The sequence below is a fragment of the Chaetodon auriga genome, chromosome 20, assembly GCF_051107435.1.
Source record: "Chaetodon auriga isolate fChaAug3 chromosome 20, fChaAug3.hap1, whole genome shotgun sequence".
NCBI lineage: Eukaryota > Metazoa > Chordata > Actinopteri > Chaetodontiformes > Chaetodontidae > Chaetodon > Chaetodon auriga.
The window spans coordinates 16585185-16604693 of NC_135093.1; the positions used below are offsets into that span (position 1 = coordinate 16585185).

Sequence of the window (19509 nt, forward strand, 5' to 3'; positions counted from 1 at the left end):
TATATTGGCTGCACTGTAATGATACCCATTACCCAGCATTACTCCCAGGCCACCAATCCAGTTTCGCCCAGACCTTTTAAAAGAGCCATCATTCCCTCCGCTAATCCTGAAACAGTCACTTTTACACACACTCCACCAGCCCGTCACCGCTGCGTCTGATCTTTTCTCACACAGCGGCCATTTTTAACAGATGGTGTGGGGAACTTCATCTGAAACATCGACTATGAGGATGTCTGGCAGAATTTTCACTTGGAAAATTGAAATGAATTCCACAAAAATAATTGGGTCTCATTTTCATACTTTTGCCCATCATTTTCTCAGATTATTTTTTTTTATTTCTGGTATTTTTGGTGGTGCAGAGGTGGACAGGAAACAAGGGGAGAAAGAGAGGTGTGATATGCATCACAGGCCCTGGGCCAGAATCAAACTGGGAACACCGTAACCATCATTTCTCCTGGTTACAGTGTTGGACTCATCAAATTACCTCATTACAGGAAAACTACGCCCAGAAAGCTGAACCAGGGAGTTGGTCTGTAAACTGTTTTAACACTCTTACCATCCTCCAGTGCGCCATGCTTTATTCACCGCACCAGCGCTCAGGAAGTCGTGATGCATTTATGGTAAAACGGTTCCAAGATTAGAATTCCAGAGGACAAAATGAAGTGCAGCACGCAGATGAGAACGATCCAACACTCCTGTCTTCATCAGAGTCAGCGTTTGGACTCTGATGAAGACACAGCAGCATGGAAACATTCGCCTGTTTACTCAGTTAAAGGCTGTGAATTAATCAGCGTACTCCAGTCTCCTTTGGTCCTCTGGAGGCTCGCTGTCCTTGAGCTGAGAAGCACCTGATTCAGCTGGTTTTTGTTGGAGGATATGTTTGAATTAAGATTAGAATTGTTTTATTATGTGACTCAGATTTAAAATATAACTACTAAACCTCTCTAATAAAAACACACAGTGAGCTTTTAACTGTTTAACCATCTACAGGCACGTTCTTCCAGATTTCAAAGGGGACTAACTGTGTGTGTGTGTTTGTGTTCAAATGAAAATTTGAGCATTGACAGGAGACCTTGTGGACAGTCTTACTGTCTGTCTTGCCTACACTTTCGCAGTAATCCAACCCGTCCACATCCCTTGAAGATGTTCCCTACTGTTACTGTACCCACAGTCCCAGTAAAACCACTGCTCTAATTAATGTAACTGATTCCCAGTACAATCAGTCTGATCACGTCTCTGTTCCGTCGCTCTCATCGGGCCTGTGAACTAGTGCCTCCCTCCAATTAAACTTAGAGCTCTGGGCTGTTTGGGCTGATCTGGTCAATTAATTGATGCTTCCATTGTGATGAACTTACTTTCATGTTGTGCTCTCATCACGCCCATTCAGTCTTACGCGCTGATCCCGTATCAGATCGCTGACACACACACTGTACTGTTGAATTAAATCATGGCCTACCAAACCTTTTGATCGTAATGAACCGACCAATAGAGAGGCAGTCAGAGAGTTTTTGCTAAACATTTTCCTGCAAAGCTGCGAACAGTTTCTGTGCTTTTCTGGACAAAGTGAGATGCTTGTCTCACAGCTCTAGTTAGCCCCAGTGGGTCCAAGCTACATACCAAGCTGCCTTTTGTATGCCAGTGAAGATCCATTGATCTAGAATGAAGTCGACGCTTCAGGCGATTGCACTTAACTCAACATTCATGCTTCGTTGTTCATAGTCAAACATGCTTTTTTTCTGCAGCTCGTGACTCACCTGAATACAGTATTGCTTGTTTTCATGCCACCGTGCAGGCCGCAGCAGTGGCCAGAGGCGTTATGTTTTCAGGTTGTCTGCTCATCCGATTCCTGTGAGCGTGATATCTCAGGAATGCCTTGAGGCGTTTTCTTCAAAGGTCAAAGGTCACTGTGACCTCACAAACATGCTTTTGGCCATAACTCAACAATTCATACATGAATTATGACAAGATTTCCCACAAATGTATCACAGGATAAAATAATGAAGGGATGAGATTTTATATCCCAGAGGTCAAAGGTCAACTTCACTGTGACATCATAATGTTCTGCAGAAACTTTTTTCTGGCCATTATTCAACACCGTAGCTCAGGAACAGGACAGACATGGATGGAAGCCAGTTCCAGTTCAAAACAACAACCTCTAAACCAGGCCAGCATGGGCGGGTTGCGTAACTCTCCCTCACACAGTTTAGTCCCAAGGTTACGGTAAAGGACCTCGATTACATAATAGCTGGTCAGCCATGATCCCACCCAGGTCGACATGTCATGATTTTGTTTTCAGAACAGTACAAAATAGAATTATTTTAAATTGAGGTTGAATTAAATATCTATTTAGATTTTAAAAAATGTAGCTCACAAACACACCACACATTTCTTTGTCACTCTGTCACTCAGACAGCACGAGAGACAGACAGTCCTGGTGCTCTGAACATCTTGGATCACATGAGCAGGATGTGGGAGATTTCGGAGAGCGCTTATCGTCTGCTTGACAACACACATTGCTGCTGAAGGTATTCACACTGCTGTCAACGTACCTATAAAGAGTCTGCAGCAGTGTGTTTATGCTGGACTGCTGATTGAATGAATGTAGGTGTTCCCCCGAGTTTAACGCCTGAACACAGTGCGAGCAGCAGGTAACCATGTAAAGTTAGTATGACAAATGGTTGCATATTTACAGCATTAGCATTCATTTGAGTCGTGTTTCTGGCCACTTGGCAAACACAAATACAATGCTCTCTCTCCTTTTAGCTCAGTTTTAGTCTCCACCTCGGCTGTTTTGTTGCTAAATACTCCACTATGTCATCACAGGCTGTAAACAATGAACTGAAAGACGCTAAAATGCTCTGTAGAGCTGAGGGGATGCTGCTTATTTAAGTGCTTTGTGGCATTCCTCCTCCCGTCCAGCCACACCACAGATTATCACCTGTGCCATACAGTTAACGGGAGCCTGCGATCACTCTGAACGATATCCAGAGTGCGGAGAAGAGGACGTGGTGTTTCGTTTGCGAGCTCAGAGTCACTCTGCTCTGCCTGCACTGTTTGCACACCCTCCTCTGCGACCGTCACGCTGTCTGTCTTTTCTGCCCACATACTCTCGTCTTTCAAACAAACAGGTGTAGAACAAAACACTGCTGCTATTCTCTCTGCGCCCTCCGCCCTCTTCGCTTCCCACTTCCCTCCCTGATCCCCCCGCCACCACCGCCGCCACCCCCACCTGCCCGTGCAAATGTCAGCCTTCACATCCTCTGCTATCAAAGGCTCCTCAGTCGCAGCAGGATCCACCCAAACCTGACTGCTCCTCTCACATCACACAACTTCACACAGGAAAGGAGACGGAGGCACGGCGAGAAACGTTTGAAACTCTGAAACACAGAGCGGTTTGGCTGAACAAACAGTTAGAAAAACGAGCAGCTCGGATTGGTTTTATGCAACTTTTTGCTCAATAATGGGTAACACAATGCACTGAAGTAACCATGGTGACTACAAAATTCGCATCACCTGATCTCGGCTGATAACACAAAGAACAGATCCTGTTGATGTGGCGGTATCACGGTAAGATGATGTGGTGAAAAAAGGTGTTTTATTCTGAAAGCGACAGCAGAGCTTGTTGTTTGTGTTTGTTTACCCTCCAGGAAAGGTCCAACACCAAGATGCTGTGGAGCTGCACTGTGGGATGGAAGAGTCAATGATGTTTGACTTTAATGAAGCCCTCAGACGTGTTTTGAGACATACACCAATACTTAGCTTTGAACGATGTGTGTTCAGTTACCCTTTATGGAATTCTGAAAACGTCATCTTCTACTTCGTCCGCATTTAAAAATATTTTAAAGGTTTCATTTCTGATGTCGCTTGTTTCACTGTGAGGTCCATTGGGTGGTTTAAAGTTTCCACATCACACTTGGCTTCCAAACTGTGTCACATAATCATCATCCAAACCAGTTCAATACATTTTGAATCAACTCCAGCTCGTATCAAGAGCCATTTCTGTTTTTATAACATCCTTCGAGGGCCATGCTAAATTATTGAACACATACATCACACTAACCTCTGTGATGGCTGGAACTGCTTCTCTTTGGTGAGTGATCTGATGTCAGATAGTAGTGATGATGATGATGATGATGATGATGATGATGATGATGATGATGGGTCAGCCAGTCTTGAGCAGCACTGAGTCTTTGCAGGGGTCCGTTCTGAAAAGAGTTGCTCTCAGTATGAGTTCGCCCCAAACAGAGATGCAAGGGTCAGTGCATGTCAGGTTCTTGGTAATGTCCACCATGAAGGCCAAATCACTTACTATCCTGTGGCTTCCTGTAACATTCAGGATTGATTTTAAGGTCCTCCTCCTCGTATACAAAGCCCTTAGATATCAGGGAATATTTTCAGAAGAAAGCTAAAAACTTATCTCTTCACTTACTAGCTACTGGTTCCTGATACAGCTCTGAAACTTTAGTGCTTTGCCTCTTGCTTATGCACACATTCTGTCTCTTCTATGTAAAGCCCTCGCTGGGAGTGTGTGAATCTTTTCTTTTTCTTCTTTTCTTCCTGTATTAAAGGTGCATCTAAACTCCACTGAAGAGCATTAATTCAGGTGTATTTGTCCTCCTAGCTCATCCAGTTTAGCATGTTTGTGGCCATAATGACTCTTGAGATCTGCCTTTGTCATCCTTTCCCTTTTCCCCTACAAATAAACCTCCATTTCTCCCGGAAAGCGCAACTCTCTACATCCACGTGTTTTCTTAACAGTCATCCTTTGATGCAACATCAACGTAACCATGAGGTGCATTGCATTCAGTGACCATTGTGATAGTAATGTTCATCTCTATTTTATGTTATTTTCTTTTATTGCAGAAAAAAAATATTTGCTGTCTTGAGAATTTTTTTGTATTTATGAAATGTCTTGCAGGGCAGATCAAACAGTCTCACCTTCAGCCCAGGGGCCAGACGTTCTCCACCCCTGACTTAACGAGTCCCCAACCACCAGAGACGTAGTTGTTACATTAACTAGCAGGTTGTCAACCGAAGCACCGAATCAGTGATTTTCAGGTCAAATGGCATTCACAAGTCTCATCACAGAGCATTTAAGCCATGATAGGACATGATAGACCACCTGAGCAGGTGTGAGTTCATAGGTCCAACCCACTGTTCACATACTTTATTATTGGGTTTTGTAAAATGTCTTAATGGAGCCATCCAGGATGTATCTAATGTTTTCAGCTTGATGTCATGCATCACATCTTTGATCCATTGGCTGGGGGATGCAGAGTTTACATCTTTTCATTTAACAAGACTGAGCGCCGAGCTAATAAAGAGGAAAGGCAGTGACCTTATGTGAGAGGAGAGACTGGAGTCACACTGAACTGAGAATACACCAAAAATAGCAATAGTAGGGGAAGGTACACTAACACAGCCATATGCCTTGGAAATGGTATCAAAAAATGGAAACCACAAAGGAGCAAGTTTTGGGCAAAACTCTAACACATGATAGACTGTTGCTGGAGTCTGTTCAGTCTGTTCATTGTTGAACTTGGAGAGAGAGCCAGACCAGCTGTTTCCCTGTTCCCTGTTCAGATGAGCTAATCACTTCCTGGGCCGAGCACATACCACATGAATGGTATCGATCCTCTCACTCTCAGAAGGACATTAAATATTCTCCAAACGTCTGATTATTCCTTTAAAGGAGGCATTCGATATCTGCACTACTCTAAATGCTAAATCCTGTGTGTGTGTTTCTCACAGTGCTGCTGGTGTGTATTAATATTTTACAATTAACACATAGTAAAGGAATCTATTTTAACCTGGCCTCCGCTGCATCTCCTGACTTCTTAATTTAAATAAACTCCATTCTGTTTTGAAACCTAAAATCATAAATCGGGCTCTTGCAGTCTGAGGTTATTTCTATGTGCTCTGGTCCCACCTGTCTTTGAAAAGAACTCTTCCCAGCACCCCTTTGAGCTCCAGTGTTTTTGAGCATGCGTTCACAGTTTGGTGTTTAAAGGTTTTCTGAGCACGTGTGATTAAAAATCATGCATCTCTGTCGGCTGTAGGGTGGCGGCCTCCTGTCAGTGTGATGTGGAATACAGAAGAGATCTTTAGACCTCGTGGCGCTGCGGCCCTTTGGAGCTCACTGTAGTTAATTAGTGGCATGGCCTCGGGACTTTTATCTGCTCTATGCATGAGAGAGAGAGAGAGAGATGGTACTGATGCTGCGCCGGAGAGCTGCTGTGACCTGTGTGTGTGTGTGGAGTGAATCTATAAGAACGTACTGAGCTGATTGCATGTTTGCGTGCTGTGTGTTGGATATCTGTGTGTGCTGGACTCAGTATGTGTGTGTGCATGTGTGTGTGTGTGTGTGTGTGTGTGTGTGTGAGAGAGAGCTACTGAGGGCTCATCAGGGTCTTTGAGAGACGATGAGGGCCTGGCTGAGTGAAACTTGAAAGGCTGGAAGATGGCGGTGAGCGAGTCAAACAGGGCATTAGAGCTCCATTCAGTCCGGTGTCGCAAAGAAAAGGACGAGTTGATGAAGAGGTCATTTCACCCTCACTGCTCAATACAAGAGCGCTCTAATTGCGAACGTATCTCCCCTTAATTCTGGTCTGTGGGTAGAAATGAGCTTCTCTTCATCATCGAGGGATTTCTCCCTGCAGGACTGCACAGGAGGTGGTACAAAGAAGACGCCCTTGTGGTTTGATTCCAACCTCACTGCCACTTTTTTTTGTATTCTGTCTCTCACACCATATTTTGTATCTGTTATAGTGAGGGCACCGTGTACTGTAAGTGCGTGACTGTTATTCCTCACACTCTGCGAGTATATCAGCTGCCAGTGGAAAACACCAGTGACACGTGATTCTGCATTTGAGGAGCTGTAGTTCACATTCCACTAAGTGATTTCTTTGGAGGCTGTAGTTTTCCTGAAGTGTGTTTTGTCTGCCGTTCAACGCGTCGCTGCACATCTCAATCACATCCATTACTGAGCGTAAATTGAGCCATTAACAGGGAACAATCAGTCAGCAGAGAGGACACAAAGGAAAGCCGAGCATCAGAGAGTAAACTGACCTGACTTTAGTGCCTTTGTTCTGCAAAGTTTTTCAATAAATTCCGCAATGCACACCAAATGTTGAGCGAGTTGGTCAAACTGTGATCACTGTGCTTTCTGGTGGTGCTGTGATGGAGTGCATTACATTTAAAGGTGTAAATGATGAAGAGGAGTGTATTCTCCATCAGGAGTCTGAGAACAATTCAGGGAAAGCTTTCTAGAGTTTCAGTGAAGCTCTTATACAGAGACAATAAGAGTGTATGTCTGTGTACATTACTCAAGTACTTAATTACACACATTTGAGGTACTTGTACTTTGAGAATTATCTTTTCACCCCACGTTATGCAGCTCTTTTTACAGATCGAACTGATGAAGAGCTCATACAATATGATGCTTTGTTATAGATTAAACTATCCAACAATATTTAGTTCAAGTTGAAACAATTAAAAATTTTAAAAATTAAAATTTTGACCGAACAATCAGATTTGATAAACTGTGATTTTAGTCTCATTTTCTTTATAAATTGCTCCACCTTAACCAGCTACAACAGTAAAATGCAGCTTACTTAATGCAAAGCAATAATCTAATGATGAGAATATATAATAGTAAAACAGTCACAGGAACATTTTTCTGCATATTTTTAATAAGTAAGTGCATTTCCTGAACATATTTGCACTTTTTCACTGATTTTCAAAGCACAACTTTTTTGAGAATTTTAACTGTGGTGTAGGTAATCTTACTTATTAAATGATCTGTGTACTTCCTACACCCACTAGCAGCAGGTGTGTGTTTAGATGCGTTTATCAGGCTCTGGGTTGTCCCACAAACTTACGCTTGAAGTTGGATTTCTGTACAATGGCGCCCTCTTGTGGTCTTTCTATGTCATCCCCAAGATTACTGAAGTAACAGGATCACTCATGACTGAATCATAGACAGTAATAAAGAAAGTAATTAATCAGCATGAATAAAGACCAGATGTTCCTCTCTGAGAACTGGTCTCTGCTTTCATGTGGGGCAGTTTGTGTGTTATACGCTGGTCTGTCGTGACTATGTAAAAGAAAAACAGACACATCCTTTTGAGTTTTTATAGTATGTTTATTTTTTTAACTTTTTTTTCTTTAAAAAATGACAAGGTCCAAATGTTCTGGAAGCCCCGCCCTCACCCTATGTTCCCCAGCCGGCTAGCTCGACTCTAAAGCAACCAGCAAAGAAAAATAGTTATATGGACAATTGATAATATACACCCCATATACAGCAATACATAGTGGTCTACCATAATGTTACCAATAATACGCAACCTCCAATGAGGCTTCAGTTCAAACTGTTGCCACTGATATGGTTCATTCCAATAGCAACTGTCAACCAGTGACGGTTGTGTTTTTTTGACTAGTGCGGGTGGGGTTCAGGTTGCCATGGTGAGGCAATGAGGTCACCAGCAGCTGCCTTTCTTTTCACACCACCAACGGCTCAGCTGATCATCTTAACACGCGGTGGCTTTCGCTCAGCCTCACCAGACAGCACTAAGATCGGGCTGTTGGCCTAAACACCCCCCTTTTTAAACCAATCAGATTCAGCATAAGTGCAAAGTTTAGGAGGCACTGACACACACACTCTGCTATCTTGAGGAGCCCGAGTAAACGCCACTGACAGTCCCTCCTCTGCTCTACTCTGTCAAACCGTTTCCAAGGGTTGAAATGTTGTGTTACAGTGACCTACATTTAGTTTCCTGCTGGTTCACTTTCACCTGGTTAGAACGCAGGTCCGGACACAGGAAACGAACAGTCTGCTGTACGGATCCCCACAGAACTCAATTTGAAAAAGTCCACTTCACTTCCACCAAGTTCAAGTCCTTTCTATGAATTTCATTTCTATGTTTCTGTCTTATTTCATCTCACCCTGCATACAGTAACAGCCAGTGAAAGACAGGGCAAACTGTAAATGTGTGTGTGTGTGTGTGTGTGTGTGTGTGTGTGTTTGCATGTGCCAGTGACCCCCGCAGTGGTAGAGACAGCATAGAAAAGGTTTCTGTATGTGCATGAATTAAAGACGGAGCCTGTACACAGTGTGAGCCAGTGCATGTCCATGTGTGTGCGGGGCTACAGACACGACTCCCAGTGCAGCTGCAGGTCCGTGCTGTCCAGAAAATCGGTCGAGAAGACGCTCGGCGGAGTGTGCGGCGCCAGCGGGGCCAGGCTCGTCCCCCCGTCACCAGCTGGCCCTCCTCCTCCTCCTCCTCCTCCACCTCTCCCCGCCCCGCTGCCCCTGTTCCCTCCGCTTGAGCTCCCCACCATGGAGATATCCAGCCAGTCCATGCTGTCCAGGGTGGGGTCGCCAAAGTCCAGCCCCGTAGAATGTGGGGAGAAGCCCAGGTCGGATGTGTCCATGGGAGAGGGAGGGTGGTCCAGGATGCTGGGCGTGCTCAGCATTTGGCTGTGAAAGTCGTCGATCAGCGTCAGGCCGCCGTCGGGCTCCATGCCCAGCAGCGGGGCGCCCGTGGTGCTCTCCAGGAAGTCTTCCAGGCGTCCGCTGCCTGTGCAGGACTCTCCCACAGCAGGCTGGGGGGAGACGAGGGGCTCCGTAGGGGTGGGAGGGGAGAGGTGGAGGGGGGACGGCGGAGAAGATGGGGAGGGCGGGTCAGAGTGGAGAGGGGCGAGGGAAGGGTCCGGGTTGGCCTTGAAGCCAGGGATTTCTGAAGGAGGACAGAATGAAAAGTGTCATCAATACAGGAGACGACGGACTCTTTCTGTCATTAATGTTTGGAACTCTGTTTATTACCTCCACTCCTCAGCAGGATGTCAAACAGGTCGTCCATCTGCTGACTGTTCACGCCATTCTCCTGCTGACAGACAGGAAGTCATCAGTCAGTCGCCAATCGCACACGTAAACACAGCATCACTGACTTCTCAACAGACGAACTCAAACACACCGGACAGATGTACACAGACGGTCATAACACTGCGGCTACATTTACACACAGAGGGCAGCATTTCATGTCTTTTTCCACAACAGTCAAACATTTGAGTCTGTATTTTTTTACAGCTTCAAGTCTGTTGTCAGCTAAACTAAAATGATTGTGTGTTGGGCTCTGCGCTGCCACAACACAGGTGACCCACACTCTGTACTGTGCCCGAACGCAGCCTCTTCATATCTAGAGCGCGGAAGCCACTGTTGCTTAATGCTGCTAAGCTATGCCTCCTGTGTGGTGGTGTTAGTGGCTTGAGGTGTTTAGTGTACTCATTGGCCAAAGAGGCGAGATTTGTGTGCAGATGTGTGAAAATGTCATGTGTGTTTTTCAATTTGGTAAAATGCTAAATCAAAGTAAAAAAGGCAGAGATTAGTAGGTAGTAACACCAAAAATACGCATTAAAAAACAAGCTCAGTGTGAGAAGCTAAGATGGAAAATGGAGGAAAAGGAAGAAACAGAACACTAAAAGGAGAGATGCACAGAAACACGACATACTTTGGAGCGCTGAGGAGGAAGGGAGGTGTTGGTTTTGGGAGAGGGAGGGGTGAACAGTGTGTGCCGGTCGTAAGGCGGACACACCTCCTCTCTCTGCCCGGATGGAGTGATGGAATGAAGAGAAAAGAGCAGAAACAAGGAGAAAAAGTTAATGAAGTCTGCAACATGTGGAGAAGCCTGAGCAGTGCAGATGACATGATGGAGGGGGCTGATCAGGAGTGGAGGAGGTGGAGGTGGTGCTGTTACCTTGAGAGATGAGAAGTTGCTTTGGCTTTCACTGTCTGACATGTCGTCGAAGAAAGGCTGCAGATTGGGCGGAGCGGTGACTGACAGGCTGGTCTGCGGCAGGCAATTGGTGTCCACGTGCAGTCCCGCCTTCTGTCCCTGAGCGAAGACAGCGGCAAACAGCAGAGATCAGTGTGTTGAATACTTAGCTGTGATTGGCTGGTGAAGTCTGAATAGCAGGCTGCTGTTCAGTCTAGAGTGGGGTTTGGTTTTGATGATTTTAAACTGTGTTAGTGGCGACACCTTGTGGCAGGCAGATGTTACTGCCTGCTGCACATTTTCTCCCCAACGTACACACACATTCAGAGCAATTTAAGGTCCAGTGTGTAGCTCAGGGGCACGACAAAATGCAGACCAACAATGCCTGGGATAGAGCCACAAGCCCTGCAATTAATTGCCAATTATGTCCTCAATTATGGTTATGTATTGTTATATATTAATTATGTACATACAAAACACAATTTGCAGACAGGGCAAAAAGTTAAAGGCGAAATAAAGGGGAGAATCAGAATATATAAATAATAAAATAGTACTTAATACAAACATGAAGTCAGCCTACAAATGAGGTTTCTGAACTGAAAATAAGATGATACAGATTTAGCATCTAAGGTTAATCAGTGAGGTCATTTTAACTACGATCTACAATCAATACTTGATTTTAAAGTTTGAAAGCAGTGACAGACATGAACTAATGATCGTGCAAACAAATAAACATGTACAACAAAAGAAGTAATTCAAAAGTATGTGTCATAGAGACATATACTTTGTTGCACCTTTCTGATTGGTTGGCTCACAGGCTCGGCCTCTGGCTGCTCTTTTGATTGGCTGTCAGTGCTGGGGAGTTTACTTGGAGTTGACTGCAATCTCTAAAAGAGGACACCAGGCAGAGATAAGTATTTCATCACAGATCATTAACCCAGCGCAGTCCACCAAAGAACGTCGGCTGTACTGCACCTGCAGCGTGATGCGTCCGTTGGTTTTGGCCAATGAGGACACTCCGTTCTGCCCATCTGTGGTTCCACTGGTGAGAGCGATCAGGTAGTGGTTGCCGTTGCTGTCGGTAACCAGTGTTGGCGTGCCATTTGCCTTGAGGAGGTCTAAAGAAATGGCCTGAGTGTGGATCTGAGTGCCGTTCTGTTGGTTGATGAAGACCGGAGCCACCTGGGAACCAAACAGTACATTTCTCTGTTTCAGTGACATTAAGGGTTTTTAATTAAAACTTGAATGCACTTGATTTAAATAAAAAAAATATTAGCCAAATGTAGTGAAAGTCCAACCTTTCAATTTCAGGTGTGTGTCACTGTCTGGGCCGTTACCTGCTGTGTGGTGACCGCTGCCGTCTGCTGCCTCTGCTGCTGCCGCTGCTGAGCCTTCAGCGGCTTCCTCTGCTGGGCTTGGTTCACTGCAGGCTTCTGGATCTGCACCTGAACCTGCTTCAGCTGAAGCTGGGTCTTCTGCTGGCCCTGCTGATGCCCTTGAGTTTGTTTGAGCTGGTTCTGCTGCACCAGCTTCTGTTGACTGAGTTTCTGTTGGGCGAGTTTCTGCTGTGCTAACTTCTGCTGGGCCTGGAGCTGTTTCTGTTGGGTTTGCTGTATGATAAGTTGCTGTAGTTGCTGCTGCTGATGGAGCAGCATTTGGGCTTCTTTCTTCTGCTGCTGTAGTTTTTGAGGGCTCGACTTAGCCTCTGCCACTTTCTGCTGTTGCACCTGACCCTGCTGCAGCGTCTGTTTCTGCTGTTCAGCTTGCTGAACCTGCAGCCGATGAATCTGCTGCAGCCGGAGCAGAGTCTCCTGAGAGCACTGCATCGGCTGGGCTGGGGTCTTTGTCTGGGCCTCCTCTGCTACTCCTTCCATCTCCTGGTCAGTCTCCACCTCCTGCTTCACCTTCACTACGATGCCGTTAGGCAGAGTGGGGGGCTGAATGGCGGAGGCTTTTATCAGAGTTTGAAGCTTGACCTCTGGAGATGTTCTGCTCTTGTCGCTTCCGTCCTTGTCCAACACTATTCCACCTGCCATCTTGCCCTGCTCCAGCTGGGACCTGAGGGTCTCCACCAGCCTCTGTTTCTGCCTCAGCATCCTGGTCAACTCCTCGATCTGTTTGTCCTTCTCCTGGAGCATCTGGTCCTTGTCCATAATGTCCGTGGCGACTCCAGGCGGGGGCTCTGGAAGCTGACATGGGGCAGGGGAAGGTCTGGAGAGGCTGCATGAGCTCTGGATCTCCTCTTTGACCTTGGAGAGAGACTGTGAGAGCGGGGAGATGTTTGATGGGTGCTGAGGAGATGGGTGGAGGGTGAGTTGAGTCAGGGGTGAGCTCACCTGAAGGACAACGAAACAAAAGAAGAACGTTAACAAAAAAGGGTTGAAGGAATATGTTGTGAGAGTCCTTAATAAACCAACAGCAATATGACAACGTCTGCGTCACATACAGATCTTACCATCTCTCCAAACATGTCTCCGTTACAGCTCGTCTCATCTGGACTCATCCCTGCCAACGACCTCTCAGATGGAGTTGGGGACACCGGAGGGCTGGAGCTGGTGCTGCCAAATCTCATGACCCGCCCTGGAACCACCTGAGCCAGTGACGACAAAGCTAACTTAAAGCCACCCTCTCCTGATTGGTGGTCAGGGGTGGTAGTCGTGGTTGGAGAACATGTGACGGCGTTAGCAGCTGTGTTCACACCCTGCTGGCCGGGCTGCAAGATGCCATTTTTCAGAACAGCTGTGGCGCCACCATTTTGCTCCTGGTAGTTGCGGAGCCTCTCGATGAGGTCGTTCTTGGTGCCTGAGACGGTCAGACCGCGCAATTTCAGTTCCTGTTTCAGCTCAGCGACCTTGAGGATGAGAAACCAGATCAGAACCCTTACTTAGCAGGCACTGACTCAGAATACAAGAACAGGATGACTGGTATTCAAGTGTTGTATGTTACGTCCTTTAGTTCAGTGGATGTCTGGGAAATTACGTAACATTCGCGTTATTTTTTTCAGTTTCTGCTTTTCCTTTAATCAACCAACCAGAAACTGAGCTATGTCCAAAAATAATTCTTAAGGTTAGGAACTACTGATTTAGGGGGACTTTTGGAGGGTTTATAGGTGTGAGGGGACAGCAAGGTCTGACCATGCCTGTCAACATTTCTTTTGCAAACATACCGATACATATAGTGCAATAATACGCATAAAAAATACATTTATGAGAGGATAAAAATGTATTTAGACAGAGTGTCTGTTAACCTGTTCACGAACTTTGACTTTGTGCATCAAAACAGTGATGATTTATAGACTGGATTAGTCAGCAAGAAAGTCTAAACACTCACTTCCTGATTTCTCTCTAAATGGCAGTTAAAACAAGTGCTGTTCAAAAACATATTTCATTACAAATATTCTTGGCAGGTGCATCTCTGACACGAGTACAAAGCCATTAGTTTAACTCACTTTGAACTCATCCAGGTTGGCCGGCAGAGTGCTTGGTTTGGCTCCGCCCACCGCAGTTTGGCTCTGCCGGGCAGTGCCGCTCTGATTGGAGGGGGTCGGGGTGGTCGTCGAAGGAACGCTGCGGGAGGGGGAAGGGCCAGAATTGGTTGTGGGAGGCTGCTCACTTGGTGGCCTGAGGAGAGGCAGAAAACAATAACATATGAATATCTTGTCTTTCTTGTACAAAGTAATGAATTCTGTTATTAATTGCAGGTTGCAGGGCCATTCAAATGTAATGGTGTCAAATTTTGAAAAGTTACTTTTCCTTCATTATGTTCAACACAATCCAATGACTCTGTTTGATTGTCTTTATTTCCTTCTGGTCCTCCAAAACCAGAAAAACATAACATACAGTAAGTTTCATCACCGGAAATTGAAGTCTTAGTATTCAAAAACTAAATATATTCCATAAATCACACATTTTCTTTTTCTCTAACCTCTACAGACTCTACATAGTCAAACTTTAGTCTTCTCACAAAGCCGCTGCAGACACGCACACCCACCCACACGGTCATGCTTGACACTCACTTGGGAGGGGCGGGCAGGATGGTGTGGTAGTTGTAGTGCTGCTGTTGCTGGTTGAGGATCTGCAGCTGCAGGAAGAGCTGCTGCTGGTGGAGGAGCTTCGCGTAAGACGAGTCCATCTGGGGCGGACGCTCTTTGTCTGCCTTCTGGTCGGGAGGGATGTACTGGTGGTACTTCAGCTTCTTCACCTGCAGGCAGGCAGCAGAAGGAGAGGAGACAGCTTTTTAATACTTGGAATCAATGCAGGACTTTCATGGTTGACTTAAGTGATGTTTAAAAGGCATTCTGGACATCTGGGGAAAAAAGTGTATGTGCACTCAGTGCATGTAGGTGGAAAGATTTAACACTGATAACATAACAGGAGCAAAAGAGCAAGTATTTCCAGTTCATAAAAAGCAAGTCTGTAGTCTGATGTATTGAGGATACTGCGGTGTGAAAACCTCCTCCTCTTCTACAAAGGATTTCTCCTTGTATGACTGTTAAATGTCAAAAAATTGAATCTAGAGAGAAGCCCCGGCTCTCAGCTTCTACGAGAACTGACGACAAAACTACAGAGAGATCAACCTGATGGACCAGATGAGTTGGTTGGTGAATAAATCCAGCCTTGGTTAAATCTGACAAACACAATCCTGCATTCTTAAAAGATGAACTACTGTCACAAAGCAGCCTAAAAAATATGTGCTGATAACAGATTTGACTATTGAGGATGAATATTCTTCTGTAAATCCTGCGTCGGCCTGCTAAACCGAAAACAAAATGAAGAGCTCGCCGACCTTGGGTTTGCTGTCCTTTGGTTTCTTAGGTCTCTGCGGAGGACGGTCTGAAGTCGTCTTAGCCTGAGACTGCTGACAGAAACCATGAGAAACGGGGTCAGGGAAGAGGGAGTAAGGAAATGAAGAGACGAGGGAGGGTTAGCCAGTTATAGCTGCTCCACAAAAAGAGATTAAGGTCAGATTTATTCATAAGTCATCAAATCTGCAGGATGCTCGACTCAAAACAGGGAAATATTTCCTGGTTTATGGGAGGACAGAAAAATGAGCAGCATTCCATACCTTGACATGTCCGGCAGAGGGGCGGGAGTTTGCTGAGGTCACCATCATCCCATTTGTCACTTTTGGGAATAGGGGGGAGTCTGACCCATTCACCTGAGGAGGAGGAGGAGGTGGTGGAGGAGGTGGAGGAGGGGACTGTGTAATGACCTGAGAGGATTGTGCTCGGGTTAACGGTGTGATCATGTTCATCATCGCTTGCTTCATTTCACGGCAAATCCATCTTATTTGAATTTCATTTTTGTGGAATAAGTTTAAGCGACACTCTCTAAATGACATCCTGCAATGGTACCTGCGGGGGGGACATGTCCCCGTTCTGGGTGAGTGCATCGGAGGGGGACAGCTGAGGGACGGCGCTCAGAGGAGAGTCGTGATTGGTTGGCTGGTCTGGCGACGGAGCATCACTGCTGTCTTCATCGAGAGACGAGCTCTCTCCCCCGGCCCCCTTCGGAGAATCTGTGACAGAGAGCAGATATCTTCAGGCTGAATGAAACGATGTCACGGTGGTCTGTGCGAAACGTCTGTGGCCGCCGAAACACGGAGAAGGAGGCAAAGCTGTTCATTTTGGCTTCCTCACAACATTTCACACAGTCAGACGCAGTCATCGCTGTTCAGTGCATTGCTAAACAGAGATGACTAACTGCAGAGAAGTTATGCCCTACCATGTTTCAAAACAGGACTATGTCCAAACATAGTCGTTGTGTCACTTCTGCAACAGAGTTGTTAGCCAAAGGCCGTGTGGTTTAGCTTTTATGGTTTTTATTTCAGCTCACATATAACATCTTACTCACTTCAGTCCTCTCCTCTGCAGTCACTGTGGAGCTGTTTGTGTTTGGTTGATGTCTTGTTTTGGCTTTAATTTTGTTTTGCAATGCAATTCTGTCTTAAGTGTTGCGGGGCAGGAACCTGCTGTAAACCAGTCAGGCCAGTTTAAATGTAGCACATTTTAACATCTGTAATCTTACTCTGAATCTTTTTCCTGTATAATAAGAATGAAATGAAATGGTGTCACATCCGCTCGGATCTGTAACCTGTAGTTAGCGTGCGTGCTTATACGCTCACCCTAAAAAATACAGCATTGCAAGAGTGTGTGGATACCTGGATGTTGTAATTAGGCAGATAAAGGTGTGTTCAGACCGAGCGGAAATCAGTCAGTGCCGTAATGGTATCTCAATAATAGAGGTGAGCATGTTTCGACTTGATTACAACACCTGCACTCATCCCTGAGCTGCTGTTCTCTGTTTGTGTGTTCGTGGATGTGTGTGCATCCCTGTGCCAGCGTGCTCATTTGAATGTAAGAGATGTTGTTTTTTTATCTCGACTGCAGCCGCTGAATGTAAATCTGTGTGTGTGTGAGGACATTTAGACAGTGAGCACCCTGCAAACTTGGACCATCAGAGGGAAGTGAGGTGTGTGTAGTTACCCAGCGGGGAGTGCACAGGGCAGCTGACCGACAGGATGTTTTTGTGAACCAGCTCGATGGGACCTGGTCTGTGGGAGATCTTGTCGTTTAGGTCGTCGGCCAATCGCGCTCGCTTCAGCTGCAGCTGCTTGGCCTGCAGGGACGGCTCTGCAGACGTCTCTGCGGAGGACGCAACAACACAACATGCACACGTGCGAATTCATTCATCGAGTGATTCATGTTGATCTAAACAAGATACCACCGAGTCTGTGATGGGCTCTCTGAACTGACCGTCTGTTTGTTCTTAGCTTCATACAGACAGGAAGTTGAATTTCTGAAGATCAGATAGTGAGTTTTAAAGCCCTTTATAGCACCTTCCGGATCTGAAGTTAACCTCAATACAAAGATCAAACCAAAACCACAGCAGCTGCTGGTTTAACAAGAAACCTAATTAAGTCAATCTGATACACCAAAAATAAGAACACATGATGCAAACAAACATCCCGTTTTGTTTACGGTCTGGTTCCTGTTTCAATGAAGTTCCATGTATTTCACCTAATGTTAACCTTTCATTTAAGACATCTGATATCTCTAAGGAAATTCTCCTTCGTCTAAAGTCGAGTTCCACTTTGTGTAAAAACTCACCTTCCAGAATGTGCATCCTGACCAGCTCAGAGCGCTCGGGACGACTCCGGATCTTCCTCTTCAGATAGTCCTCAGTCTGGGGGAAAACACATCACGGATGGGGTGGCAGATGTAAAAAATGAGGATCACAGGCCAAAGGACAAGAAGCAATAGTGTGGTGAAGTCCTTAACGGACACTTGGTACTTGTTTAGTGGCCATCTTTGTCAGGTTGCTGTCGTGTTTCAGCACCATACTTCCAATGCCGTGATGTCACTCATTTTTTTGTGGGTGAAGTTTCTGCAGCTGGAGCTTTTTTCTTTATTTGTTCAGCAAATATGGCTCTTCTTGCTAATGCTAACTGCTCCAGCTGAAAGCATCCACAACCCAGGCATAGGCTGAACTACTATTCCTTTAAAAGCTGCAGATTATCAATATAAATCTTCATGTTGCACGGAGGGAGCTAAAGATGACGGCAACAGGTAGAGCGGAACTGGTCATTAAAAAATAATAATGCTGAGCAACCCTGATGGTTTGTGCAGCTCCTCCCATGAAGAGAGCTTCTATGTGTGTGGTGCCTGAAGTTTCGTTATTTCCTGTCAGCATACAAGTGCCTATACTGACAGCAGAATGCCATTTTCATAAAGTGCTTTGTGATCTATGTTGTTTAAACATACTGTTCAATGCAGCGTGTCCACAGAGAAAGCAGGAAAATCACTGTACTTTGAGATGCTCACCCTTGCTCGCTCCAGACTCCTCCGCTGTTCGTGAAAGGCCGCCGGGCTCTTCAGTGCTGCATGGAGAGACGGACGGAGGTGGGAAGAGAAAGAGGCAGAGACAGAGATGAGAACGCAGCACAAACACACTCTGACGGGAGTCGTGATGCTCCTTTCAGTGCGACAACGTGAGAACAGGATCAGCCATAGAGGAAGGCAGACTCAAAGCAGAAGTGGCTGCAGCACAAGGTCAGGAGTGCTGTTCTGAACCACACACTCTGATGAGGCTGATGGGCCACTGCAGCATGCGGTGTGTGCAGGAACGAAGCAACAACGGATTTCTCTGGCCTGTTACTACGCTGTTCAGATCCCTGTCATGTCATCATTGCACTCATTGTGGCTTTTAATGTTAAAAAAAGGGCTGCAACTAAGGATTATTTTCACCGTCGATTCTTTTTCAAATGTCTTGTTATGTCCACAGCCGAAAGACATTCAGTTCACTCTCATAGAGGAGTAAAGAAACCAGAAAATACATAAGTAATGGATGAATTGTTGCAGCTCCACATTGAAGCAGCTGTGGCAGCCAATGGCGTTGACTTAGCTCAGGTAAGTTAAGGAGCAAATGAGCAGACAAACCTCGTGGAGCTGCATGATTGTAACCGTGACCATGAGCTTTCACAAAGCTTTACTCAGCAGTTTCGTCAGCCTAATTGTATCACACTGCCCTCTGGGAGCTCAGTCGGTCGCTGTACTCCATACAGTTTTTCCACATACTCGTGCGTAGTTTTATGGTTATTTCTAACAGAAAATGCGCTTGAAGTACACTGATACATTTGCTGAGACTTAAGACTGAACAATTCACTGAAATATTATCAAAATTATGACTAAGCGCATTATCCAAATGGCAGAAGATGCCATTTTCTGAAAACGTGTCCT

At 45.7% G+C, this 19509-nt stretch overlaps 1 protein-coding gene across 12 annotated transcripts in view; it reads right to left on the reverse strand.

Annotated features, from left to right (window-relative positions):
* Positions 1 to 8006: 8006 nt before the first annotated feature.
* Positions 8007 to 19509, reverse strand: part of mrtfab (myocardin related transcription factor Ab) — a 40375-nt gene continuing 28872 nt past the window's right edge. For 3 of the 12 annotated variants that reach the window (XM_076759413.1, XM_076759414.1, XM_076759418.1), the window contains 16 exons: positions 18595 to 18650; positions 17881 to 17956; positions 17257 to 17415; positions 16126 to 16289; positions 15837 to 15983; positions 15558 to 15629; positions 14788 to 14972; positions 14221 to 14392; positions 13228 to 13623; positions 12110 to 13108; positions 11748 to 11954; positions 11567 to 11659; positions 10755 to 10892; positions 10509 to 10601; positions 9824 to 9887; positions 8008 to 9737 (listed from right to left, as the gene is read on the reverse strand). In XM_076759413.1, coding sequence (XP_076615528.1) covers positions 9145 to 9737; positions 9824 to 9887; positions 10509 to 10601; positions 10755 to 10892; positions 11567 to 11659; positions 11748 to 11954; positions 12110 to 13108; positions 13228 to 13623; positions 14221 to 14392; positions 14788 to 14972; positions 15558 to 15629; positions 15837 to 15983; positions 16126 to 16289; positions 17257 to 17415; positions 17881 to 17956; positions 18595 to 18650 — 3614 coding nt within the window. In that variant the 3' untranslated portion in view covers positions 8008 to 9144. Of the gene's footprint in view, positions 9738 to 9823; positions 9888 to 10508; positions 10602 to 10754; positions 10893 to 11566; positions 11660 to 11747; positions 11955 to 12109; positions 13109 to 13227; positions 13624 to 14220; positions 14393 to 14787; positions 14973 to 15557; positions 15630 to 15836; positions 15984 to 16125; positions 16290 to 17256; positions 17416 to 17880; positions 17957 to 18594; positions 18651 to 19509 lie in introns of all 12 variants that reach the window. The other 9 variants (XM_076759415.1, XM_076759411.1, XM_076759420.1 and 6 more) reach the window with 7 other exon arrangements.